Source organism: Antrostomus carolinensis, unplaced genomic scaffold (assembly GCF_000700745.2).
Source record: "Antrostomus carolinensis isolate BGI_N321 unplaced genomic scaffold, ASM70074v2 scaffold24383, whole genome shotgun sequence".
Taxonomy (NCBI): Eukaryota; Metazoa; Chordata; class Aves; order Caprimulgiformes; family Caprimulgidae; genus Antrostomus; species Antrostomus carolinensis.
The window spans coordinates 1,115-28,801 of NW_010307599.1; the positions used below are offsets into that span (position 1 = coordinate 1,115).

A 27,687-nucleotide genomic window follows, 5' to 3' on the forward strand; every position below is an offset into this window, starting at 1 on the left:
CAGCCCGAAAAACCAATGTAATGATGTTATTTTGAGCAGGGGTTGATTTGCATGACTAAGCTTCGTTTCTCGGCAGGTGTGGATAGCGTGTTTTGTCCATAATTGTTACAGATTGTTGAGTATGCTTTTTTTTTTATAAAAATGTAGGGACAGATATGATGATATCATGCATTTGTGTTTGTCTTTCCTCTGTAGCACAAGGGAGAAAATTGCCAATTCTGAAATAGTGAGTCCATTTGTTTAAAAAAACACCAACCAACAACCTTCTAAGGTATAAAAATACAAGATGTCCACTCTCCTCAGCACTAAAAAAGAAATGGCCTTCCATCAAAGAGGGGCAAATAAAACAGCAAGTTCTTTAAGTCACCTTCCAGGTGATCAGTTTTTCCCAGGATCTTCATGCAATCATCCTGCTGAGTCAAAAACACTGATGTGCAAACATGTTGGTGACAAAATTTCTTTCTAGCAAGTAAAATTAAAATAATTACTCCTCTTACTTCTGGTGGCGCAGAAGAGAGGACAACGAAGGGTGAATTTCCCAGTAAACTCAGAAGGGTGGTCTGTAGTTCCACCTCATCTAAATAGATGTGCTCTAAATAGATGTGTTGTGTTAGGTGTAGTTGATACAGGAACTGAAGTTAACTTGAAAAGACTCAGAACGTTGGGCTGTGGAGAATCCAAGGGTGTTTGGACAGCAAGAACAGTGTCAGATCTCAGTTTAAAGTAAGGGTCATCAGCCTTCTCCCGGATTCAGGTATCCTCCCGGCTGTGTTTCTGCAAAAATATGTCCTGATCTAATTAGGAAGTTCAAAGTGAGTGGAGAATTATGGGATTGTCCTTCACTTCCTTTCTCTTTAATGGTCCCATTGTGGGAAAGTGCTGATGGAGGTAGAGAATGTCTTTTGCACCCGATCAATTTACACCAGAGCCAACAGCATCAAAATGAAACTGAGGGTTCTGCTAGCACTTCTGAGAAATGCTGTCTGCTGCCAATAAGTTCATTTTTCATTCCCAAAGAAGAAACTAATTGCAAGAAAAGTAAGGGAGTGGAGGAAATTTGCAGGTCAGGAGACTGACAAGGTCTATGTAGATAATATGTCTGACCCCTGTAAGAGAAAAAACACTGTTACTTAGACTTGACACAGGCACTAAACTGTCAAAACACAGGCAGGCTTAGATGTACCATGGGCAGAAATGCAGGTGCCCGGGAACTCTTACTGTGGAAAACTTGGAAGGGTGATTCAGAGGATCTAAAATTTGGGCTTTGGGGCCCACAAGAGTATTTAAATACTTACACTCATCTTGTGGATCCAGCTTGTTAAAGGTTTGAATACTTGAATCTTTTTTTTTTTTTAACTTCTTGCCCCTCTTCCTCTGTTTCAGTTTTAGCAATGCTCTTTACCAATTTGGAGGTGTTCAGAGGGGCAATGAATTTTCCCGGAAAATAAGTTAATTAACCTTACAAATAATTATATGTTAATGTGTGTTTATGCTTTACTACATTACTTTGTAGCATTTGGATTACTTTATGTGACTAGAAGTTTAAAGGTTGCAAGATAGCAAGCATTACTGCATCAGGTGCTGTTTCTTGAAAAGAGATAAGATTGCTATCCCAAGTTTGCAAGAAGGTACACGAGGTTTAAAGCAGATGAAAGTGTTGCTGATCAATAGCAAAGGTCGGCAGTGGAGAATGGAGCCCTCATTTTGGATTTCAGTTCTTTTACTTTGAAACACAGAGCTCAGAGCTAGAGTCACTGAAATCTTAATTTTTCTCAGGAAATTAAGTGCCTGAGACTAATTTGTCTTTCCAACCATAAAGCAGAAATCACAGTGTTTTTTCACTTCTTACTAATGTCACGTGGCTAATTAACACCGTTTATGTACTTTTTGAGGAGGAAAGTAATACTGTTCTGTAAACAAAAACTAAACTTCTCAGGCCTCCCCTTATTGTGTCTAGTCTGTTGTGTTTGTATTTTATAGTATTAATATGAAGATCTTTTATTTCCAAATCTGTGTGGAAAGATTTCATGTTAAAATGAGTATCGTAGCAAGCTTGGATGTTGATTTGGAATATTGGCTACTCTCAGTTAATAAATAAAGTACACTCAACAAAACTGGAACCAAAAGCAGGATGAGTACAGGATATATTAAAAGCGAGTCACAAACAGAAACTGATACTGATTTGGCTATTTGTAATTGCTTTAGGACAAATGAAGAGAAAATGGGAAGAAAGACTGAAGAAAGTGGAAGAACTCGCATCTTACTATGAAAGAAACCCTCTTCCTCCAGTTTATAGACCAAAACTGTCCAAACCTTTTCTGCCATCCTCTGTTTGGAAAATATTTTGTCGTCAGGCTGAAGCTTTCAATTATGTCAAAACCTGCAAAGAGGTAAATTATTTGTTAGGTGAAAGTCTCTACTCTTTAGGAACTTTCAGGGTTGAACTTAACTTAAAAGTTAACAGTGAACAATCTTTATCAGATTGCAAGATTTTTATTTCTTTTTTTCTCGACAATCCTGAAAAATATTTTTTGTTGTTTTTTTGTCTTTGTAGGTACCTCCTCTACTGGAGGTAGCTCTAAGAAGTATTAGTTTTAACATACCAATTGATATGTGGTGTTAACCTCTAACAGTAAAAGTGCTTTTGAGTAACACTGTAGTGATAGATTTGTTCCTTCTGAAGATAAGGAAGCTGCAAGGTTGGCAGGAGAATAGCAAGGTAGTGAGAGTTGAGAAGGAAGAAAGAGGAGAAAAAAACTGAGGAAGAAAAAGAGATAAACAGGAGGCAGAGACAAAATAAAAACAATACAACTCTCCCAATACCATCAGAGTAGCAAGTTCAGATGATAAGAAATGATAAGCCAAATAAATGTTATGCAAAATGTATCCTCTGTTTTCAGTTCTCTGTGTTTAATACTTTTTAAATTGATTGCTGCTTTTAAAGAAAGTACCAGGGTTTCTTCCTGCTCTTTTAAGTGTTTAACTAATCCGAACTGTCAGTTTTCCAAAATGCACTCTCACTGACTTGGCACTGGGGTTTGTTTTCTTTTCAGATTTTCATTTTTTAAGCTTGGCACTGGGGTTTTTTGTTTGTTTTCTTTTCAGATTTTCATTTTTTAATTTAAATAATATAGAGTGTAAAGAGTATTTGCTATAGAGCCATATGCTGCCATTGTATCCATAAAATTGTCCCTTTCAGGACATTGTTCCTTCTGTTAGAATCACTTGCTACTGATCAGAAAAAAGATGACTTCACAGAGAAAACAGAGTTTACATTAATGCACAGCAAAGAAAAGCTTCAGATTTTTACTCATGTCACTGAAATCAGAATAATATTCTAAATTAAAAATTGATGCTACTTGGATTGAAAAAGGACAAGTGATCTGCTTACAGTTTTCTAATATTTACTAACCTTTCACCAAAGAAATGAATGTCAATTAGGAACTTCTGAAGACTTTAACTGGTTCTTTGAATAAAAAAACTTAAATGTTTTTATTTTAAAAGGATGTTCATGTATTTGCCTTGGAAAAGAACACACAAAGTGGACAGAGGTTTTACCTTGTGACAACATATAAAGAACTTTGGTTTTATTACACGTGAGTATTTGAAAAGGTACCCTATAGATTGCTATAAGATAGCAGTATGCTGGATATGCTATTACCCAGTCATAGCTATTACTGGATAGCTGTCCCCAGTAGCTGTCTGCTACTCTGACTGGCACAGAGCTGTAATGGGTGGCCTGGGGTTTGATCTTGGCCGTGGGGGAAGACTTCATAGGGACCAACCAATCTATTCTCTAGTGGGTTTCAACTTTTGAGTTGCAGACTGCTGTGGTATCCTGGGAATTGAGAACCCCTTTCTACTGAACTTAAATCTAATAGCAGCTATTTGCTTTTGCTGCCAGCTTTCCTCAGGGGATCATACCAATGTGTGATACAAACATATTTCTATAATTAGTCATATATCAATTTACATGGGCCTTAATATAAATGTATGGTTACCAATTTATGGTTTTGCATTTGCATGATGTAGTTTCAGGTACTGACAGTTTGATCATGTGCTGAACGTTTTTTCCCAATTTTTTGTTTTACAAAAAAATGTTTGGTTATGAACTAAAAGAAATCTAAGAGTCAATTTTTATATGAAAAATAAGCTTGCTTTTTTTTCTTAATTTGAAAATAAGGTTAATCTTTAATTTAGTTGGAAAAAAAATTATGTAACCTCATTTTTAGTGCTTAAGACATACGAGTGATAACTTACTAAATTTTTTACTGTAGTTTCCATCATTCCTTAAATTCTCAACAGCATTTCTGTTGACAGTATGTATTGTAAGACTTGGGGGAGATAAGGAGGATAATATTTTACAAACTTAAATTCTAGGCCAGACAGATGTCTTGGATATTTTATGATAAAGTTAGTTACAAATTTTTCAAAGCATTATAGGGCTGCTACTTTTTTTTTTTTTAATATGGGTAGTTGTTTGAAAAATAAGAGAATATTTAGGACTTGTGGCATCCTTGTTTGCAACTGATAAGTATGTCTAATGTTTATCATGAGAGGTTGTGATTTGTTTTTGTTTTTCCTTAGCAAAGGCTATAAAACAAGTCTTATGCATTGCTATGAAGTAATTCCTGAAAAAGATGCTTGCAAACTTTATTTTGATTTAGAGTTCTACAAACCAGCAAATCCTGGTGCAGATGGCAAGACTATGGTTGCAAAGTTAATTGAGGTAAACGAGCAAAGTCATGTTGTAGATTAATATGAATTTGTTGCTGATTTAATATGAAACCAAAGTATTTACCACTTTATCTTGATTATTCTGTAGTAAAATGAAAAATAGTTCTAGACCTAGTGGTTATTTTTAGTGAAGTAAAAGGTACTGGTTTAATTAAAGCAAAGATTCTCTCCTTCAAGTGAAAATTAAAAATAGAGAACGATGGTTGTTGGGATGCTTGTATTCACTGTAGGTTTGCTGGTATGGTATTTGCCTTTGCAGATTGTTTTATGTGCTCTGCCACTTCGAAGCTGTAAAACCGAAGGAGTGTTTAGTTATTCTTCAGAGTAGCATTGATAAAAGTTCCATTCAGATACTCCTCAGTTCATTTCCTTTGCCAGCTGGTGCTGTCATATATCAAGGCTTAGATAAATTCCTCCTGATTTTAGGTGTCTTCAGATGGAAGTTCATTACAGTTGAGTTAAATGATGATGTAGAGAACATCAGGTAACTGCACTTACTGACCTGGTACCTGAAGTTAAATACCTTTGCCAGTTACTAATTTTATTAAGTAGTGCAAATTTTAATTTTACTGCAAATGTGGTTGGAAAATGAGCTCCACTGCAAAGTTTTTTAGAATAATATTTTCTCTTCCAATAAATTCTCTTCGTGGGTGGCCATTTATTTGTGACACTTCTGATGCCTACATGTCCCTTGGTAGAATGGAAAGAAAGAAAGGAAGAAAGAAAGGAAGAAAGAAGGAAAGAAAGAAGGAAATAGAGAAGGAGAGAGAGAAAGAAAGAAAGAAAGATCCCAGTTGAGGTTGTTTGTTCATAAAGAACCCTTCATTGATACAGAATCTGGAGAGGTTTACTCCATCGCTGATTAATTCTGAAGTCTGGAGATTCCTCAGGTTAAGAAGAGAACTTTGGATTTGCTGGGTGAGGGATCTGAAGCTAAAATCCAAAGCTTCTGGACCCTTAGGTTCTGAGTCCCAGTCCTAAACATGACTAATCACAAGCTTAGCTTATAGAAGGTTTTCAGGGCTATTTAAGTAGATATCTTATGCTTTCTGGTTAGTTAGTGTTCAGTAGGTCATACCAATGAAGTAGCTAAATCATAACAGTGAATTAGCATACCAGCCCTTTATATCACGATAGCCTCTATCCCCTGTTCTAGGTAAGCCTGCATTACAAACATTGTCATTGTGGGTGTGAACTGCTTTGTGGTGGAAAAAACAGAAGATAAAGCCACTAAATTAGACTTTCACCTGAAAAACTGAAAATCTGCTCAGTCTATCACTGTTAGTATATTCAGTGACTTGCTTATTTCAGGAAATAGAGTCTATGTCAAATTTGGTTAAAATTTGTTATGTTATGAGTTAGTTTGAATTAAATTAATTGTTTGCTCAAAATGAGAAAAAAAACTTGAATAAAAGATGTGGAATCTGCATTTGTGTTGGGTTTTATAGATCTCACTATTAAAAATGGTAGATAAAATAGCCTAATTAACATTTATCATTTCAGCTTGTCAGCCAAAAATTAAAAGAACTTTATGATGTAAATTGTTCAGCCGAAGATGTCTTGAATTTAGATTCCAGTACTGATGAAAAATTCAGTCGACACTTGATATTTCTACCCCAAAAGACTGTATTTAAGGATAATATTCATGTTGGTAAGTGTGTTTCTTTCTCTTACACCTAGAAATAGAAGGTGAGATTTTGACTTTGTACAGTGCCAGCTCACACTGGAATATTTATTTTAATGGAATTATATGTGGAAACAAATATATATTCCCAGCAGAAATGACTACCTATTTCTATTTCATTAAGCTTCATTATTTCTCAACTCATCTTGTACTTCCTTTTTCTATAATTAGCATTTGTGTTTGCAAAAATGTAACTTTTTTGTGTCTGTATGTTTTGTTTATGAAACTCCTGGCAAGACTGGCTTTTGGCTTGAAAATTGTTTTACAGTATGACTATGACTCCTTAGTTTTCAGGTTGATGTCAGTCTTAACAATTGAAGCTAAGATTCTTGGCTCTAAATACAGTTGGTTTGTGCTCAGCACGGAGTCAGAAAGGCAGGACAAAGAGGGTTTCAAGCCACCTGTGCATAAACGTGATTAAGGGAAAGCCAAAAGCAATTTTAATTGTTGATATAAGTTGGGATTTCATGGGATGTGCTGACTCCAGCACAAAGAATTGCCAGTTCAGGGTTGTCTTCAGTCCATTTTAAAATTAAGTATAAGAATACCTCCTCACTTCACAGAAGTATTTTGAACATACTTTTAAAATACCTAAAATACTTTTTTACGAGTGCTACTGGTGAACACTGAGATAAGTTAATGTTGAAATTAATAATTTCTTTTTCTTGTATATATATTCTGAATAGTGTACAGTAAAGCTTATAGACATACATTGAACAATGAGGGCACAATAGAATATCAGCTGAGTTCTGTCTGAGTGACGCAGGAACTGATGGAAAACAGCTTGCCCAGTGGTGGAGTTAAAATCTGTATCAACCCACAAATGCAGAAGTTTGGGTTATTTAACATTGCACCTGCACCCCTGGTTTTGTCATTTCATAATATTTGAGTGTTTGATTTTGTAACTTTTGTTCCTTATTGTGTTTGTTTCAAACAAATGGGGTGAGGGAGGAGAAGGAGAAATGCTGTTAGATTGTACCATATTAATAATCTCATGGGTTATTAGTAGGGATGCAATTTAGATCTGTGACGTCAAGCTCTATCGTTGGTGTTCAGGAGGAGCTGCGACAACAGCATAAGAATTACATGTATCAGAGAGAAAGAAATTCTGTGCTTTGCTACTGGGTTTCCACTGACAGTAGAACGGGAAGAGCTGAGGATGTTTGGTTCACAATTTGGGTCCCACTCAGGTTCCCACTTTTATTCTGCTGTCTGCTTGGTCACAATCTGATTGTCTTCATGCCCAGTCTTCCTTTTCCTTTCTCACAGTTACCTCTTTTTCTAGCTCTGCACCTTCCCTCATTCTAGTCTGGAGTAAAACTTATACTGTATTTCTTCTTTTTTTTTATACCTCCTGTGTTTTCTAAATAGCTTCTTACTGTGCACTTGTGTATGTCCTAGTGGCAGATTGTAGAGAGCACAGGGAAGATGGACTCTTTGCTTTTACTACTTAATGACAGCACAGTGATGCTGTCATTAATGACACAGTGCTGGGCTTCTTTCTAGCCCAGCACAACATCAGAGGAAATCTTACTTTCCTTTTGAATTGTCTAGTTATTTCATGGAGAGAACACACGTACAAAGTTGTTGTGTAGGGTTGACACATGTTTTGTGTTGCTCTCAAGAATCATCTATGAAAGGTCTTGTCAGCATGAGCAGCTGGAGGAGTAGAGCAAACTGTAAGGAGAGGCCAGATTTTGTAATCCTGCATGCATGTACAAATTTTTTTTTCCCCAGAATATTTTTAATATACACACAGGGTCCATGGCCTAAGCATCACTTCAGGCCAAAATTCAGATCCTTACTCCGACAGAAAGAGGCCATAGGATTTATCGGAACCAATTATTTTAGCTTTTTTTAACATTAAAACCCCTATTTCTCATTCTTAGGAGCAGTGGAATCTGTGTCCCTGAACCTTTTGAGGAGTAGCTGACATGGCAAGCTAGGCAGATTGTCAAAATTATAAGCAAATGCTTACAATATTGGCTGCCAGCCCCAAGTGTGATGCTGAACAGTTATTTCTTACGTGACACCGTGGCAACAGCTACAAACCTCAAAGACTTAAATGGGGTTACTGCAATTTTTAGTTCAAAAGTATGGTCTTTAACTTGTCTGCCGCTATAAAACTCTTAATGTGTGAGTGATGAATAATCTGGTATGACACCAACTTTAGCCTGTGATCCTGATAACCAAATTACATTAGCCAGTTATTCCGGTAGAAGCTTGAACTGTTTATTCTAGTCCAGTAGCTAAGTGTTCTGTGTCTCCACTGTGACGTGAATTTGACGCGTTTACTGTCAGACTTAAAATACATTTAGAGATCGTATATTCATGTTCTGCCTTTGCCTTTTCAACAAGGTGTTGAAGTCACAGTAAAAATGGATTTAATAATTGAGATATGTAAATGTTAGTGTTAAATTCACGCATGTTACCAGTAATATTACACTCCATAATTTTAATTAATGCATTTTAGTAACCTCCTTGACTGTCTGGCTTGAAGTGTATTAACTTTCTGCAAAATACTATACTGTTACAGTAAATAAGTAAAAATGCAGATAACTTCATAAAGTAATTTCACAGAATCTATATGAAAATATATATATTCTTTGAGGTGACAGGAAGATTTTATCTAATATTGAACTTAAAAGGGTTACTATATTTTTCAGACACATTCAAGTGTTGTCTTTTTTAAAATTCATCATTGTGGTGTTCTGTCTAATAAAAATTATTTTAAGATGAGTTAGTGGTATTTTTGTGGGATAAACTACAATATGAACTATCACATCTTGGATGATATTGTTTGATAAGCATTTTATGTCAGGAGTCATGCACAAAGTGCATTGGCTTAAAATTAAATATGATTTTAAACATTTAGTATGTAATATTTGGAATTAGTTACTAGTTAGAATTAAACTACAGGGACTGAGTTCATAGCTCATGTAATAAAGCACAGCAGATCATGTAGGTCCACAGGAAAACTGTGAAGATCCGTGAATTTACATTGCTCTACACAGTTGACAAATCCCAAATATAAAAATACAAAATAGAGTTAGCAATTGCAAGTGTGAAATGCAGGGTTTGTTTTCCACATCTGACTGGTTAGAAGAAACGGGAAGAGAGAAAACAAAGGTGTGTGTGTGAATGGTAAAGAACCAACTCCCAAAATAATCTTTCACTGATAAAAAACTTCTGACACCAGAGTGATTGTTGCTTAATTACACACACAAAAAAAGGAAGTGATCAACCAGGACATTTAAAGATCCTTTGACTTTTATGGTAATGGAAATAAACTTCAGTTCTGAAATAGGTACATTTTATCTCAGAACTGAAGCTCTGACTATAACTATCGTTATAAACCTGTGTGCATATCTGAACACACAGGGTTAAAGTGCTGTCTGTGACTGAATCATTTGTGTGCCTCAGTGGTCCTGTAATGAATTATGAGGATGGTGACATTAATGCTTGATACTCTGAGTCATCCTGCTGCTGTGTAGCATAGAGGGACCTATATTTCATATTCTTCCAGGTTCCCTATTGAAGCTTCAACCAACAACTACAGCATCGATCCTCCTTGCCAGTTTTCCTTCCACTTCATAGTTTTTCTTCCACATCTGTATTTATTCTCTTCTTTCTCCCTGCAAGTAATTGTGCCGTGGTTTTCCTCTGTCTCTCTGTCTGTCTTTGGTTACCATCTAGCAGAGCCTGGAGTACATTGGGCGTTGGATTGTGATACTGGGAGTTTGAAGAGTCATTACAAACTACTTTTGTAAAAGTAATATGTTGTTCAAGTAGGCGCTGGTTAAACTCTTAGATCAGTTAATATACCATGAAGCTGCAAGTAAACCTTTTTAATTATTCTGAAAGTGAAATTAGGGAAAGCAGTAGTGAGAGGGACGGTCACAAGCTCTTCAGAATCCTAAATCTGAGCTTGTTAATGTCATTGCATTTGGCATTAAGTACTACAGAAATATTCAGCTAAATGATTAAAAACTGCCTGTGATTGGATTACAAAAATTTGTGTACTAGCAAAGCTGAATGAATGCTTTATTCATCTCTTGAAGAGTTTCACTAAGTGGTACTTGAACTATTAAATCAAACTGCATTTTATAAAGGACATTGACTACTTACTTTTTCATATATTGTCATTAACAAAGCGGTCCTACATTAAATATTTCAGTAAGTCTTACTTAACAGTCTAGTTCATATGCAGACGTGTTTGGGCTAAACTAGCCTGAAAACTCAAACTGAACTTGTTCAGTAAGTTTCTGACATCCTAGTGGAAAATTCAGGTTCACAGAAGTTTCAGTGCAAAAGTCTTCCTCCTGTTAATCATTAAGCCAAGATCATTTGTGCTCCAAGCATGGGAGCCCTGGAGACCTTGTCTGTCAGAGGCTTTAATAACTGCCATGGTACAGGTGTGATGGGTAGGTGAAATTCTTTTGACAGATACAAAGGACATTTATTTCATTTTTGCACTTTTGTCTGGGACTTTGCATTTAGTTTGGGAATTTGTAGGGACAGCCTAAGCACTTCTGTTCCATTACGTTGTCTTTATTTCTAAAGAGGTGATTCCCAAGACACTTCGCTTCTCATCTCTCTCTGTTCTCAGTAGTAAAACTGGCAAAGGGGAAGACTAAGATACAATACAATCAGTGTACACACAACTGTTTATTTTCTTGTGTTTAAAAAAAAGCTTTTCGTAAAAATTACTGCCAAGCATGGGTTTCTTATTTACTAGCCATAACCATTCTGTGCACTAGGCTGGTCCAATTTTTATTTATTTAATTTTTTTTAATTCAGGAGGGGAACTCCGTCCCCCCAAACTCCAACCACTTCCATCTTGGCTGTATTCAAAAATATTTGCACAGGAACTATTAAGTTATTTTTTGACTCATAAATGACATTATCTGCTTTGGGGTTTTTTTTGTTTGTTTTTAAGGTAACTTTGTGAGAACCATTTTGCAGCCTGCCATAAGGTTCATGGAGAGTAAAGCTGCTGTTGTGATTCCAGAAGAAGGAGCAGGACATGTTTTCCAGTGTTCTGCAGAAGCAGTTGGATTAGATGGTTCTCTTACAAACCTCACAGATGGCAAAGATGCTTCCAAAGGCTCTGCAGCCATTGCTTGCAAAACAAAGGATATGGAAACATCACACAAGGGAGAAAACTTGGAATTTTCCTTTCTAATAGTAAATGATAAAGAAGGAGACAAGCAACTTTTTGTGGATCTAGGTAAATATAAGTGCTTTTAAACCTTTTAAATCTCTTTGGGATGCAACAAAGGTCAAGAAACGAGATGTTCCTTAATCTTTTATTACAGACAGTAATAACAATAGTGTTCTTATTGTCTCTATGGTCAGAATTTAACCCAAATGCAATACATGCTGAAAGTGTCAGCATAAATGCTGAAAGGAGCCTTGGATTCTTGGTCCATGGAATTTCTTATATTACTACATTTAATTATTTTGTTCTGAAGTTTGAAGAAACTCTTGCCACACAAGACTCTTAATTAATTTTGTTCCTAAGGACTTGGTGCTCCTATTTGGATTAAAAGAGGATAGTATATATTGCAATTTTGTCATTTCAGTTGAATTAGAAGTTGCTTAATTACGAAACAAGTATTAACTGGTGTGGCCTCCTGTTTTGTTCTGCGTGCATGAATTGAGCCCGCTTCCCCTGTTTGGAAGGGCAGTTGTTAGGCTGTAATGACAGAATAGAAATATTGGGTTGGGCACTTCATGCCCCAGTTGTGCTTAGCCTATTCATGGTATTAAAATGTTTAAAATCTCCAGGAGCTCAACACCTGTATTCAAACTAAAGTTTGAAAGTTCCACCCTTCTCCACCCCCATACCTGTTTCTCTGCTTTCTCACCCTGTCTCAGTGAAATTAAAATAGCTCAGTATGCTTTTTGTACAGCCGTGGTTTACGTACTTGAGGACTGCTTATCATGTGTTTTCTGACTTCTCTGGAGAACCCCCCCACACTCCTTCAAGTTCTTCTCATGGAGTTCAGGATCACTTTGATTGCTGGCCTCTTCAGTGTGTCTGATTTGTTGAACCATAAGCCCAGAGTTGGCCTTCCATTAGGCTTCTCTGTTACCGATTCAGAAGGATTACTTTGCACCTACTGCTCAAAATGCATCCAAGCATATTCGTGATGGAAATTAAAGAAAAACAAATTGTTTACCGTGTCACTTCACTTTTTAAGAATTTAATGGTAGTCCCCAAAAATTAACCATCCTCGATATTCATGTTGCACACACATTACCTCAAAATTGGAAAGCTAAAATCAAAACAGCTGCAATACTGAGTTACATCAGGAGGCTGTAGTGGTAGGAAGGGATGTGACATTATTTTTATATAAGGAGATCTTTTAATTCCTTTATCTTCATGAAACCCACAACTAACGCACGCACTTCCCCACTACATTCTTAGATTAGGCGATGTTTATGATACCTGTTCATTTTTTGTTGTTTGTTTTTGAGACTGGAATTAAATTTTCCCGATGTGTACTTCACAGCGTGTGTGACACACAAGTGGTGTCTGGTACACAAAATCCAGAAGTTTGATGGACATGAAGTACTTGCTTCATAAAACAATTGTGTGGCTTCTTACGCTCAGCTGTATTTCACAGTGTTCATGTGAAAGCACCATTTTTTAATTTTTTTTTTACTGAAAGAAACTTTTAGCAATGATAATGTCAAAATTATTAACATGCCTATGTAGAGCGTTTCTTAATTCTTTGGTAACATACAAATGTACATGTGTGCATGATCTTGCTTTGTTGCATTTCTTCTATGGGAGGTGAGCTGGGTCTAAGGAAAATTGCTTAATTTACAAGTACTAAGTATCTTAAATCCTAGCCAGGATTGTTATCTTAAGAAATACTTGTTTTCCTGTAGGAGTTTATACAAAGAATAGAAATTTCCGGATGTATAAATCATCAAAAGCAGGAAAAAATGTGATTCTGAAGATAGCAGAGGATAATAAGTTTGTCCCCAACTGTGAAGAGAATGTTTCCTTGGAAGAAGCGTATTTTCTTTCCTCTTTGATCTGCAACGTTAGGTAATTGTTTAATTCCGACTGAATTGAAAATATTTTTAAATACATATTTTGGTGATTTTTGTCCTGCAGCAGTTACAAATAATAACTAGCAATGGGCAGCTATTTCATTAACATTGTTACAGTGTAATTTAGGAGTTTCCAGCAGAATTCCTTGTTTTTGAAGACAAACTTTCTGGGGACTTCTTTGTTTGTTTGTTTGTTTTTAAACCTCCCTTCAAATGTTTAAAGAACACAGAAGGTGCGGTACAGCTTCCTGAGTTTTGCCTCATTTCTCTATACACACTCAAAATGCCAAAATGTAACTATTATTAAGTTTGGTCGGATTCTGTATAGTTCTTAAAGGGAAAATTACAGATTTCCAGTCAATCAAATACAAAGAGTCTAAGTATTTTCTGAAGTATGATAAAAAAATAAAAAGGATTTTTGTACATGTTTACTTGCATACCAGATTTCCCATTTGGCACAGAGACCTCCTTAGACTGGATACTGGTATGTATAATAATAAAGTTTTCTGTATCTCATCTAAACCTCTGATAGACCATGGCCTGCACCGACTGGATCTTAAGATGATCCTTATCATTACTGCAGCAGAAAGAAGGTTAAAATGGTACATCCAGCTGTATGATATTATACATGTTTTTAATAAAATTACATTTCTTGTGACTTCAGTTTTTATATCCTGACACGTTCATTATCCTGAATGGATGGCAGTAGCCCTGCAGTATGAATTGTATTGTGAATTGACATCGTAGGTAGCAGCTGAGTCTGTCATAAATGAGGATGAGAAATTCTGCTGTGTCATCATCTGGCTTCCAGCTAGTAATACAACAAGAAAAAGCAGTTCATTGTAGAGAGAAGGAAAAATAAATTGAAAGCTTCCAAAGGGTATATATGTATAAATATTACATCTAGAGCAAATACTGTTGTAAGTAGTACAGCAGACCAGCGGTCTTTAAATGGCTGGGTCCTGGGATTTTTGCCAGGAACCAAATTCTGCTCTTCTGAAGGAAGAAACCTTGCCCTCTGCTGGTACAAGTCAGAGGAAATCGTTAAAATGAGAAGAAAAAGTGCTACAGGGATAGTAAAAGGTAGCACATGCAATCACAGACTGGTTGAGGTTGGCAGGGACCTCTGGGGTTTGTCTGGTCCAAGCCTCCTGCTCCAGCAGGGCCACCCAGAGCCAGTGGCCCAGGCCTGTGCAGTGCCGTGTTATGCCACACCATCCTATGTTATGCTGTAAGAGTCACATTTTCCTTTGTGTTCTCTCTTCAGAGCGAGGGATGACACAAAAGTTCTGTCATCTGGATTTTCAGAGGAGGAGAGAAAAATGTCGGCTTTTTTAAACAGCAGAGCTATCAGAAGCAGCAGAGGTACTTCAAGCCTTTTCTGCTGTATAGAAAAAAAAAAAAACAAAAACAAAAACAAACTCTTAAGTTATATGTACTGTGACTTAGACACTTGCTAACCTCTCGGAGAGCTTTTCTTCAGCTGGGGTTCTGCAGGAGGCAGAGTACAGCTGTACTGAAGGATGCTCTGCAGGGCTCGAATGCCATTTACCCGCCTCTTGCACTCCCAGAGCTGTTACGCTTTGTCCCAGTCCACTCTGTACCTTGTGTGTGTGGGTGGGGTGCAGTTTGAAGGTCTACAGGAAGTTAACACTGGATTTATCCCTGGTTTTACTTAAGGATTTGGTGTGATTCATGTACATTTGTCTGTCTGTGGTCTATATAATGTGTAACAATTAGATACTATAATGACAAAACCAGTAAGGGTATGTATCTGTGATCTTTGTTTTAACAGATTCCGTGGAAGGTTATCAGGATTCACCATACCCAGAAATTGATTATTTTGTTCGTTCTTTGGTTAACAAAGATGGGGTGCAAGGAGGTAAAGACCACTTTGCTATTTACAAATGAGTAGTGCACAGCAGTATTTTTAAGGAATTACTTTTTTTTTTTCCCCCCAGGGATACGACGGTGGAATTATTTCTCTCTGGAAGAAATACTTGTATATGATATTTCTGGTTACCGTTGGTGTGATAATATTGGAAGAGCTCACAAAAGTAACAATATAATGTATGTTCCTTAACTATTCATTTTAAAACAGATTCAAAACTCTTATGGATAGAATCAGAACCTGTTACAGTTTCTGCTCTCTTGCTCTATTGGGCATAAAATGCCTTTTTAAAAACAAAACAAAACACCTCCCCCACATAAATTTACTTCGTGATGCCTGAACTTGTATTTCTGATATCTCTGTGATGTCATCTTCGTGCTGTTTGAAGTATGTGCCTAAAGATGCTAATATACAAGTATGTTAAAGCTCTTAAGTGGTACTGTGCTTTGATGTTTCTTAGCTAGGAAGCTGAACAATCAGAAATAAGATAAAGAAATTTAAATTCATTTACAGTGCATCTTAAATTACATTCTTATGTTATTAAAATGACAAAGGTTACTCCTGCCACCATTTCAGTCAAGATGAGTTTTGCTAGTGACCCTACAAGAACTCAAACTCTTTACAGTTTTAGCAAAATAAGTGTTGAAAAGTCAGGTTTTTCAGATTACATTAGAATTGCAGTATATCATTAGTAGAAATATTTTAACTTTAAAATAATTCTACATAACATTTAAAATAATTGAAAAATAAGGAATGTGGTATTAAAAAAACCCAACCCACCGCCACTATGCTAGATGAACTCTGTGTTTCTGAAGCACAGCTGAAAAAGCTGGGTTGTCTAATCAGTTGACAGGAAATTGTGATTTTATCTGGCTTTTATAATGAAATTATCTGTAACAGCAGCTGCAACAAAATCTTATCTTACAGTTAGGTCCCATATACTCCTCTTACTTTAATGATTTCTTTCTTCCAAGCTTAATATAATGAAGTCTTAAATAAGTTTTTAACTTGAGAAGCCTGACGTTTATTGAAAAAAATAAGACTGTACAAGACATGTAGTAAGGACGTCAGAGTATGAAAGCAACAGCCATAGATGGGGACAAAAAACCCCTGTTTGTTTAGTGTCAGAGTTTCCTACAAGTGAAGTGAATGCATACAGCATTCACTTCATTTATGTACTGTTACTAAAAACTAAATTATTCCATTCTTAGGATTCTGGTAGATCTAAAGAAGGAAGTCTGGTATCAAAAGTGTCACGATCCAGTCTGCAGAGAAAAAAACTTCAAATCACAAAGTATGTATTCTGTGATTTCAAAGCGATTATACTTAACACTTTTTGGAATGTTAACTTTAATTAATGCCATGTATTTGATTTAGGTTTTCCATTACCACCTCGGATATGTCTCCCTTTTCTTTTCAAAGAGGTATGTTTTCGTCCTGTCCATATGCTGAAGTTCTTGTGAGTAAAGCTGCCTCTGGGAGTCATTGTAAATCCCCACTAACGCTGTCTGTTGAGCTCCATAGAGTAGTTGCACAGGTATGGAATAGCTCCCCAGAGCAGCTGTGCTGGTGTGGTAGCACTGTATATTCCTTTTTAAGTTCTCCAGCAGCAGATCAAGCGCAAAAACTGCCAGCACAGATAAAGCTAAGTGACTAGAATAGCCTGACTTCCCCTGGGACTATAGACTTTCTTCTGGTTTGGTCTGAGCAGCAGTTCCTGGTGCATAAACCACGAGACCACTGCAGGTGCAGAACAGAAAAGCTGCCCAAGTTAAGCTCTGCTCTGCTGGGCCAGCTAAAAAAGAAGTGCTCCTGGAACACTTGTGTCAGTCAGAGTCAAATATAAGTCAGTGACCCTCAAATTTGAAGTTCACTTAACTCCATTTTAGTGTATTAAAGCAGCTGTGTTTACCCACACGGGAAGACTATTTAAACCGACCCGATACTTCACCTAGATTCTAAGCCCTGAACAGAAGTTTTTCTGCTGAGCAGGCAGTAAGAGTTGGCCTCTTTGCAGCTTTTAACTTTCATACTGCAGAATGAATGGCACACTAAGCTCTACTTAAGCAGATCATCAATAGCTATTAGAGTTATTTCATAGAAAGCGTAATAATTGAAATGCATTTTCAGATCCTGACAGTATCTTTAAACAGACACTAAAATTAGTTTTGACCTTGTATTATTTTAAGAGGCTGTATACAACAGACTACTTGTAGTTTGCTAGAGAACCAGCAACCAGCTTCCACAGGTTAACATGGCTATGAATTAACCTGCTGGAAAATCTGTCATGCTGGCCAGCTTTCTCTGGGATCCCGTGTGTGTGACAGTACAAGTTTCAGACTGTCAGATCAGAGCAGTTAATGGTATGAAGGCCATTTTCATACGGAATAAATAGTATTCTTGTTTCGAAAAGGAAGAAGAGTATACACTAACAGACGAAAGGAGAAACACGGAAGAAAAAGTAAAACCACATTCTAATGGAGCAGATTTGTCCAAAAGCTCCGTATTTCTAGAAAAAAGCTTGTCTCAAGACTTCCTCTTGTCAGACAGTGAGTGGGACAATGCAAGTGATGATGCCAGTTTCCTAGAAGCAACTGAAGATGTGGAACTAGCTGAAGCTGCAAATAACAGCCTAAACTATGCCATGGAAGAAGTGCCTGATGAATTTCTTTTGGAAGCTTTACAGGAACAGGACACTTGCAATAAAGCAGCTAACCACAGACTTGGCTAGCAGACCGCTAGCAATGAATCCTGCTTTAACACAACACGCGTATCATGTGCCTTCTGGGAAAGATCCTGTCATTTAGTTCAAAACTCTTCCAGAGCTGTAAGACAAAGAACTGTTACTGAACTGCTACTCAAACAAGTGTCCTCACAGCTGGGTGATCTACAGCAAGCATAAGGAGATCATGGAAGATCACACAGGGGTTGAAGAGTACTGGACTGAAAACTCATCATGAATGTTGCTCCACATTTAGCACTTCTAACACTCACTGCTGTGCAGTTTCCATATTGTTAGCTGTGTGCCCAAGTTTTACTGATAAGCCAAGTAAAATAGATTTCTTTACTTTCAGAAATGAGAGGAAATTATTTATTTCAAATACAAATTTAATAAAAAGATTTGTCTATCAATCGTCCAACTAATGTCTAAGTGTTCTCTTTTAAAACTATATGTTGCTTTCAAGGTCACGTCGCTTTAATAGCCCTAGATTAAAAAGTGACATTAACAGAGCACAGAACAATTTTACTACTTTAACTGGAATTGCTGTTTCATTAATTTCAATGACTTTCTGAGTAATTTCTCACACAGACTGACAACAGAAAGATACAATCTCTTGATTAAGTCACTGACTTTTGAACACTGAAACAAAATACAGCAACAATGATTAAACAGGCTTTAAGTACTAACCATTCTAATAATTGTTCCTAACAAGTGTCAGAAAGTACTAAAAACCACTTAAAGTTTCTTTGATAACTTCCCTCTTTGTACAGCCAGAGCTTCTTCCAGTTTCGTATTAATATTCTGAAAGTGTCTTTCTGCTCCTAGAATTCTCCGTGACTCCACCAGAAGAGCAGGTAGGCTGGAAATTCCATACTGTTGTTAAGGAAATAAAATACAAGGCAACATTTTTAACTCTTGGAAAAATCACTTATGTATCTCTATTTATTTTTCCTCTATCTGAAATGATGCAATGTGATTTTTGAAAGTGAAGTAGAGCCAACATTAGAAATGATTGGATTTCCTTACACATGGCAGGCATGTAGCGTTGTCAGCAGCAAACACCACAGCAGGTCGTGCGCCATGGTAAAAGGGAGAGGAGTTCCAGGACTACATGAGAAGTTAACCTGGTCACGCCCTACAAGTGCTGTTCGTCGCATTAAATACCTTACAGAACAGACATGCAAGTACCAGAGCTTTCCCACCCTGGAACAAGAGCAACTAAAGAAGTTGATCACTTCTTTCTCACTGGTAATCTTTCTTCAGTTTCTCTACAAACATGTTAGACCTGAGGACAACTGTTACGCTTCTATGTCCTTTGAATCCCTCGACATAGACAGCAAGGTAGCAGAATCCTCTCTGAAATACTTCAGTTTCTAACATGAAAGCAAAACATGAGCGAGATACTGCAGTAGCAACGATTCTTAAGTGGCTTCCACAAAGACAATTAACAAAATACTGCTATGCAATGTAAGTTAAACATTAATAGAAATGCCCATCAGTCCAGGGAATTAAAAAAAAGGGGGGAAGGGCTGATCCAGAACAGTTCAGAAACACACGCAAAATATGTACTTACTACCACTTTCTCTTTTGGGTTCTCTTCTCTATAGTCCAAACAGTCTTGCTGTAGCGTCTTTAAATCAGTAAATAATTCAGTTGCCTGCCTCAAGGAAGATTTCCTTTCCTGTAGCTCAGCATATTCTCTTTGTAGTTTTATCAGTTGTGATTCAGCTCTGAAAAAGATCAAGGCTTTGATGACTATATCTGCATATTTATTTCAGGAGTGACTATGAATGTATTTCCTCTGAAGACAACTTAAGGGAATCGTTAGTCAGAAATACAAAGCATAGGTTACTATAACATACTGCTTAATTAGAACAACAGGAGCATGGGTCCAAATCCACAAAAAAAGCCCCAAAGTTTTTTTCCTCATCTCACTTTTGAGCCTGATGAAATAGCCACTCTCTTAAGCACTTAAGTTTTTCAGGTAAAGTTTCTTAAGCACCCAGTGTTCTGCTTCTGCACACGCCTGCTCGCGGGCCGAGGTGTTCGGTGCTTACGCTGAAGCACACACAGGATCGACAAACGAGACACGCCTCTGCCTAAAACTGGAGGGCTCAATCCGCTAAATGAGCACCAAAAACTGAACACCAACAGCTATTTCCATTTAACAGTGTTCCAGTAAGAAAGCTTTTTTAAGATGATCAAAGGATTAAAACAACGAATAAATGTGGAGACAGCTTTCAATCTGTGATGGGGTCCAAACTCGTATTGAGGGATGCCTTTAATTAGTTCTTTGAGTGAAGTTTGCCTGCAGTACTGCAAACAAAACAAGACTCTCGCGGCCATAGAAGGAGCTTTTCATCTGCCTTCGTGGATCCAAGCCCGTGGTTCCCTACAGAGTTAACTTACAGCATGTATGTTGCATGCAGCTTCAGAATAAATCTTGTCACTAGTAACCAGCTGGATTTGGGGAAGTCTAATGGTTCTTCCAAAGAACGTAATTTATGTGCTGTGTATCTAAATGATGCCTCAGATTCATGCCAAGTTAAAGAAGGGGCATTGCATGGCCACATGACATGGAAGCAAACCACATACTAAGAGGCATCCCTGCCAAACTGCAAAGTGAAACATGTTCTCCCACCTCAAAACCAAAAATGCCCTCTGTATTACCTTTGTAAATTCATGATTCATCACCTTTGCAATTCCAATTGTAACTTTAGTGTCTTTCTTACGGACATATGGTCTGAAATACCATCCCAGTAACTAGTCAGCTAAGAGGACTTGCAAGAATGACTATCTAGGCAGCTGAAATATGGAAAGGAGAGGTTATCCCGAGCTTTTGTAAAAACAGAAAGCAATACAGAATGGAAGTAGTTTCATCAAAATAAAATGAAAGAACAAAGTTACTTTCACTTCTGGGTTACGAAACACCAGACTCCTGAAGTTCTTCAGGCTATTACTGTGCATCATTAGAAACATACCCAATTAGCTCTTCTCTGAGTTGCAACAGTCGCTGCCTTTTCTTTTTAGTGGCTGTTAATACCTGAAACAAATAGTGAGGAAAGTCTTTGAAATGGTTTCTGTAACTTCAAAGGCAAACAACTCAAGTTTCATTGCCTTATCTCCTTTCAGGTTTTATGCTTCTGATTCCGAGTGTGGAAGGTTCCAGGGTACCAGACCTTACAAACTGCCACATTTTACATTTGTATTTTAAACACTTTAAACCTTTTTAAAATGTCAAACTCTCATCTCCATCCAAAATTTCTCTTAAGGAACACTGGATTTACAAACAGTCTGTGACATTTTGAACTCAAACATGACCAACTCTGGCAGGTTTTTGTCTGTTTCTGTTTTACCAATCCAGACCAATACAAATGTATGTTCAGTATGGTTGCCATAACTAAGGAACTAAGCACAATTAAGCTTTCTTTAATACATTAAATTTATTATTAGTTTGGTTTTTTAAAAATTAGAATTTAGTAACTACAAATCTGATTTTAAACAAATGTATAAAAGGGAAAATAAGGATAACTGAGTGGCTGTGAATGCTAGGTGTGTATTAAAATTATTATACATTTTACATGCAGAGTAGCTTACTGTATCACCTCAAATTATCACAACTTTAGCACATGAATTGCTGCCTCCCAGAATAAGCTTTCTGTTGACTTTACTTAAATTTATTTAGTCATCAAAAAGTTTGTGGAAGAGGTTATTCTGGGCAGAAAGCCTCTGGCAGACAGTGCCTAACCTGCTCTTAAATACATCTGCTGTAGGGCATTCACCTCTCTCCTGATGAAACCACCGCAATGTTTTTCTGCTCTTACATTAGTTCCTCCTCCTGTCAACACTCCCCTGTTGCATTTTCAGTCAACTACTGCTCGCCCTGAGTGAACAGAGGAACTGCCTTCCTCTGAACAAAAATTTTGCATATCTTTACGGAATGCAGCTCCCTTAGACTTCCCTCCTTTAAACTAAGCAATCCAATTCTATCCTCACAGGTCACCATCTTTGCTGCTCTCCTAGATTTTATATATTCATCTATGTTTCTTGAGGTTAGCTCTCAATATTTAATTGGCTCTCCAGAGGCCTCAGCAGTGCTCAATAAAAAAAAAAAAAAAAAGAGTAATTGACATGCACAGATACCTACCCAACTTAATGTGCATTCCTTCTTTTCACACCAGTAGAGCAGTATACTGATGGAGTTTGTGATCCATCATATTACTCAGATCTTTTCCAAAAAACCTCTGGTAGTTCTCTATCCTCTATTTGTGCAGTTGATTCTGTAGTACAGTACACTTTTCTGTGAATTATTTTATTTCTTCTAATCAACTTACTGAAATTTCAATGCCCACCTCTGTATGCTGTACTATCTAGTGATATATATGCATTTACCTTGGCATTTTTTTTCTTCAGATTCTTTAATTCCTGGACTTCCACTATCTACAGAAGAAAAGAAGAATTACAGATTGACTATGGATCTTTATTTCATCTCTATCCTCCTAAAAAAAAAGCTGCAAGAATTATTTTGGGATAACAAAAAAGCTATTTACAAAAAAACAACCTTGGTTCAAAGGAAGATTACAAGTGTATCAGTCGTGTATTAATTCTCTCCTCTCTCTTCATGCCAGGGGAAGACTGTTGCACAAAATTAGTCATCTTACACCAGTCAGTGCAAGTAATAATCCTTGTACCAATTACTACCTAGCTTAATTTTTCTATAAGTTTATATAAAATGTATAAATCTAGTCATTTTAAAACTTGTCCATTCTAATGAATCACTTAGAACTGTAGTTTTAGTTCTTATCACAACTCCTACAAAGTTCTGAGTTTATTTTACTCATTGTAGTTAGCGATAAGAAATCTTAGTCTTCCGAGCTAGCACAAAGGCTACACACAACAAACTGTTTTCATGTTATTTATCCTGACAAGAGATTAGAAATTTTAAAGTAATAAAATAAATAATACTTTACAGTATCATAAAATAAATGATACTAAAACAATAGACATTTTGATTACAATGTAACATACAGCTCTAGTACCAGGAAATTGATTTTATTTATGGTGTACTTACAAGATCGGTGATTTGGTCCTTGAAAGCAGAACAGAAGTCACTGATTGCTTTTCTGCAAACACGTGATTCTATGCTTTGTCTGGAGAAGTCAGAGGGACAAAACACAACCCTTTAGTAAAGCAGATATCTCTTCCAAAAACATTCCTCTGAGTAAGGAATAAAACCCAATGTTAAGCAGCCAGGAGCACAGGCAAATGTGGCCTTTCATGTATTAGCAATAGCCTGTTTTCAACATTGAAAAACATCACTTGAGATGTGTTGTTCTTATGTTTGGAAAAATACTGAGTTCCTGGAGACCACCTTGGATCACACACAAAAAATATTTCTATCACAGAAACCTAATAATCATTAAAATTATATCAGAATGTAACCATGCAGTACTGCATTCCCTAAAGGACAGCCCACTAGCATGCAGGTAATTTGTTTTTAAAACTTTGAGTATCCAGCCATAGGAAAGCAGAATATTGACCTGTAATTTGCTGCTATCTTCTCAAATTCAGCCAGAACAACATCCAGTTCTGTGATATCTGTGGGAGATCTCTTCAGCTCTCTGGGACACCAAACCTGTACAGAACATGGGCTATCCACTGAAACAACAGAATAAAGATAAGCATTGTACAATTCAGGTACATGTTCCAAAATAACAGAAAAGTTACTGTACCCACCATTAAAATAACCATCTAAAAGTTATGAATATTTTAATATGCAACTTGAGAAGAGGAAAATGTGAATTATTTCATCTCTCTTTGACTGAGCAACTATGACAGACTTATCTGGGAACACTTTAGAATTTGGATGATCAGTTATATACAACTTATTTCTTATTCTTCAGCATTCCAAACAAGTCCAGGAGCACGTTATTACACTAACTGATAAACTACACAGTGTACTGTAGATACAGATCTTTGTGCTGTAAAAACTAGTAGCCTGAGCTTGGGCAACCTGCACTACTCAAAGAATCATGAGTTGTTACATCATATCCGTATACATTTTGTATTAATACCATATATGCTTCAAAAAAAGCTATACAGAAATATGTTTCTTTAAACTTTGCAATAGTATTATTAGCTAATTCCACAAAACCTTAACCTGCATTTCTTCACACACTCCCAAATGTTAATCTAGTACTTGAGTGTGACAGGGCACAGTTCAAAGGAAGCAAGATGACACCCAAGAAACAGTTTCTCTATACCAAAAATTGCCACTGTCTTGAAGCTCCCTATCTCAAAGGTCTTTCTAATAACAGCTGTGCCTGTGCTGTGAGTCAGAGGCGCTCCAGGCTTCCAGACCAAGGGACATATTGAAGCGTCTTACAGCCCCGTACCACGGACCCAGGTTTCCCTCCAAAGGGAACCAGGCTGCATGCGAGCGATAACGCACGCCGATGCTTTACCCCTTCAGGGCAGTAACAGGCAAGTCCAGGGATGCAAACCATGGGGATCAGGGCTGTGGGGCACACCAGCTCCTCAATTTAACCATTGTTAATTAGTGTCTCAACCAAAACTGAAACTAAAACCTCCCATTTCTAGAAGCAGTATGCTGCTACATATCAGAAATGAAAACCCTTGAGTTATGGAAAAGCACTCATCTTGAATGAGGAAAAGCCATATGGGAGTTTTGAAAAGTCTACTTTACCAGAAGGATCTGATATGTTCTTCTCTGATGGCTGCATCTTCTTTTTTGCCTGGAATTGAGTAGTATTCAGAGCCTTCTGTGATATGAAAAGCAGATTAACTTAAAAAACCCCATAGGTTTACTCATTTAAATTCTGAGCAATGGCAATTAGGCAGAACACACAGAAATATTTCAGCTTTTCATGACTGAAACGTCAATAACATTTACTTAGAGCTATTTCACCAGAATCACAGCACAGTGATCATGCTGCTGAGGGACAGGAGCTCCCTGACTGCACTGACTGACAAGTCAGGCACCGGCCATACAGCAGGAGGAACCCTTTATGGAGCACAGGGCACCTCACTTCAGCACGGTCATCGCCCAGTACTAACATCTCTCTGATCAGCAGTGCCTCCTTACCTCCCTTTTCACCCTCATTCTGCCCCAATTCTTTCTCTACTTACCCACAAGAGTGCTGCTTAGTCAGTTTGCTGGTGAAAGGCTATTGCTCTGTACTGAATTTTACAAAAGGATTTTCAACAATTCCAGTGAATTTCAATATGTAAAAAACTTTTATGCAAAAAACTGCATAGCTTCTTTTACCATAGGCCTACTTCCTCAAGTCTGCAGAAAGTTAACTCTTCCTCTGCATGCCTGGAAGCCAAGTGGTTTTTGTCTAATTCTAATATATTTTCAAAAATAAATTTCCTCAATGAAAAATTCAATTATCTCATAAATATCTTCTTACTTCAATACTGAACAAGTACAAGGGACTTCTATAGCATTTCGTATGCCATTCTTTAAGAACATACATTGCAGATACAAAGAAGACTTTCGAAAGGAGAACATATTCCCAAATGAGCAAGAGAACAGGCTACAGGAACACCTGGCTATTATACTCCCCATTGTCATGACAGCTGTAACTTTAAGCATTTCACTCGGCCATCTCACAGGAATACTTTGAGGATTAATTATTTGGGACACAATTAAATACTAAGGAAGTACGAAGAAACAAACGAAAGGTCTTGCTCCCCACTCCTCTCTAATGCAGGCATGGCATGAAGTCAGTTAAAACTAAATTGACTGAGATACTGGTGCAACTTTCTCTGTACCCCATTGTCCTTAGGGGGTTCATCCTCAGGATCAGCTGTGTCGAATCCTTGAACATCACTGTCAGGCGTTTTTGAGCGACGCATTTTTTTACTAGGAAAAGAAAAATACCCACACGTAAACCCACTACACACTGAGAAGAAGGATCTTCAACCATATAAACAACAAAACCTTAGCTTTCCGGGGACATTTTGTATTACTATGTCATTCAGTTTGTGTCTCCTAAATCAACTACATAAAAAGTTGCAAACAGCATATAAAGGGCATAGACTCTTCATCCCTCATCAGCAACCCTTGTGACAATTAGAAATCCATTACTAACTGACCACTGGGATAGCCATGTTGTTTTGAGGAGAAACTTTGAAACAGAAACAGAATTATTATTAAGGACAATTTAGCAGGAGAGGAGAAGGTTTTCTTGGTGGTAGGGCAGGGTCAGAAATCAAAACCCCCCAAAAATACACACTCTCATACAAGCTCTATTATTGTCTTGCTGTTTCATTCATAGAATCATAGAATACCAGACTGGAAGGGAGCTCAAGGACCATCTGGTCCAACCCTTCTTGGATATCTTAAATTTTTTTAATTTGAAAAAAAAAATTTTAAAAAAATACAGTAAGTACTTAAATCAATGTACTGCTTGCAAAAGGCAAGCACTAATTTATTCTTCCATTTCTTTTCTACACTGTCCAACCTTACTTATTCTTTTGGTTTCTCATCTAGGAAATTTTAAGTTAAAGCATCTGAGGAAAAACTGACAAACAGAACATTTTTCCCATTTAATCTAAAAATCTAAGATTAAATTAAATGCTGGCAATTTTTTTCACCAGACCTTCTTTCTGTATTTTTCCTTTGTGAAGCTGAAACACGACCAAGTGCCTCGGTTTGTGAATGTTCCTCTCCATAAGCATCCACAGCAGTACTGTGCAAAGGGTGATCTACCAAGAACGGAAAATAAGCCGTATGAAACTTGCTCCTATCTGTTCAGCAAAGAGCACAGACGTTCTAGCATTGCCTGCCATTCAGCATTTACCTAGAATTTTTGTGGTTTGCTCACTAATACAAAGGAAGTCTTGTTAAAAGTACTATTTAATCATTAGGAAAAATATATATAGTGAAAAGTTTCATAGTTTCTATACTCATCCACCCGCTGTTTCTTTACAACCAAAAGTGCATGAAAGCTCAGCACGTACGTATGGCATATAGCAAGTAAAACATTTTGTACAGCTTATTGAAAGTTTCTCTTTGCTATGGCATACATCAATCTTTTACACATCTAAATTTTACCTTTTTTTAAAAAAAAATATGGATTTCTAGCTGCTTTATTGGATGCTATAAGAAGACAGTTAGAACTGCTACAGAAAGTTTTTAAATGTAGATTCCTGAAGGTATCTATCAGAACAGATTAAAACTCTGAAAAACCCTCAGGTTTTAGTCTGCCTTCCATAGCATACACTCCTTTTTTCAAGCACATTGCTACAAAAATTTAGCATTAACTTACATTAGTATTAGTGGGCATCTGTTTTATAGTTTTTAACACGTATCACAGAAGCGAAGAATATTTTAATTTTGCAGACTTTCCCTTCCCAAAATCTTTCTGCTATATTGTTCTTTATAGCTCATTTTCAATGCTGTTTCTAGTAGTTACACGTCTATTTCTAGGATTTTCTTAGAGTAATAAATATTATAGCTGAAAAACAGCCCTTAGCATTTTCTCTACAACTTTTAAGTACACAGTTTTTCAAAGATTTTTCTGACTGACATTGACATATAAGATACATATATATATA

The 27,687-nt window shown here is 36.9% G+C and overlaps 2 protein-coding genes across 2 annotated transcripts; one reads left to right on the forward strand and one right to left on the reverse strand.

Moving 5' to 3' along the window:
• The first annotated feature begins 2,210 nt into the window (after positions 1–2,210).
• PRIMPOL (primase and DNA directed polymerase) lies at positions 2,211–18,111 on the forward strand. The gene is made up of 12 exons (XM_010165497.1): positions 2,211–2,390; positions 3,505–3,596; positions 4,588–4,729; positions 6,241–6,388; positions 11,361–11,651; positions 13,322–13,484; positions 14,757–14,854; positions 15,285–15,371; positions 15,451–15,559; positions 16,592–16,674; positions 16,758–16,804; positions 17,794–18,111. Exons 1-12 carry the CDS (start codon positions 2,211–2,213, stop codon positions 18,109–18,111), a joined length of 1,758 nt encoding a protein of 585 aa, XP_010163799.1.
• A 726-nt stretch (positions 18,112–18,837) lies between these two features.
• CENPU (centromere protein U) lies at positions 18,838–26,835 on the reverse strand (the record flags this gene model as incomplete). Its single annotated transcript, XM_029084381.1, has 9 exons — positions 18,838–18,975; positions 19,676–19,832; positions 21,084–21,145; positions 22,495–22,542; positions 23,174–23,252; positions 23,643–23,760; positions 24,809–24,857; positions 25,900–25,990; positions 26,730–26,835. Coding segments are annotated over 9 exons (848 nt in total), but the record flags the coding sequence as incomplete, so codon positions are not given.
• Between the last annotated feature and the right edge of the window lie 852 nt (positions 26,836–27,687).

Bases quoted from the DNA above. Each gene is read 5' to 3' on its own strand.
- PRIMPOL (XM_010165497.1), top strand. From the start codon at position 2,211: ATGAAGAGAAAATGGGAAGAAAGACTGAAGAAAGTGGAAGAACTCGCA. The intron at 13,485-14,756 runs GTAATTGTTTAA...TTCTCTCTTCAG, and splicing joins TCTTTGATCTGCAACGTTAG to AGCGAGGGATGACACAAAAG. The intron at 16,675-16,757 runs GTATGTATTCTG...TATTTGATTTAG, and splicing joins AAAAAACTTCAAATCACAAA to GTTTTCCATTACCACCTCGG.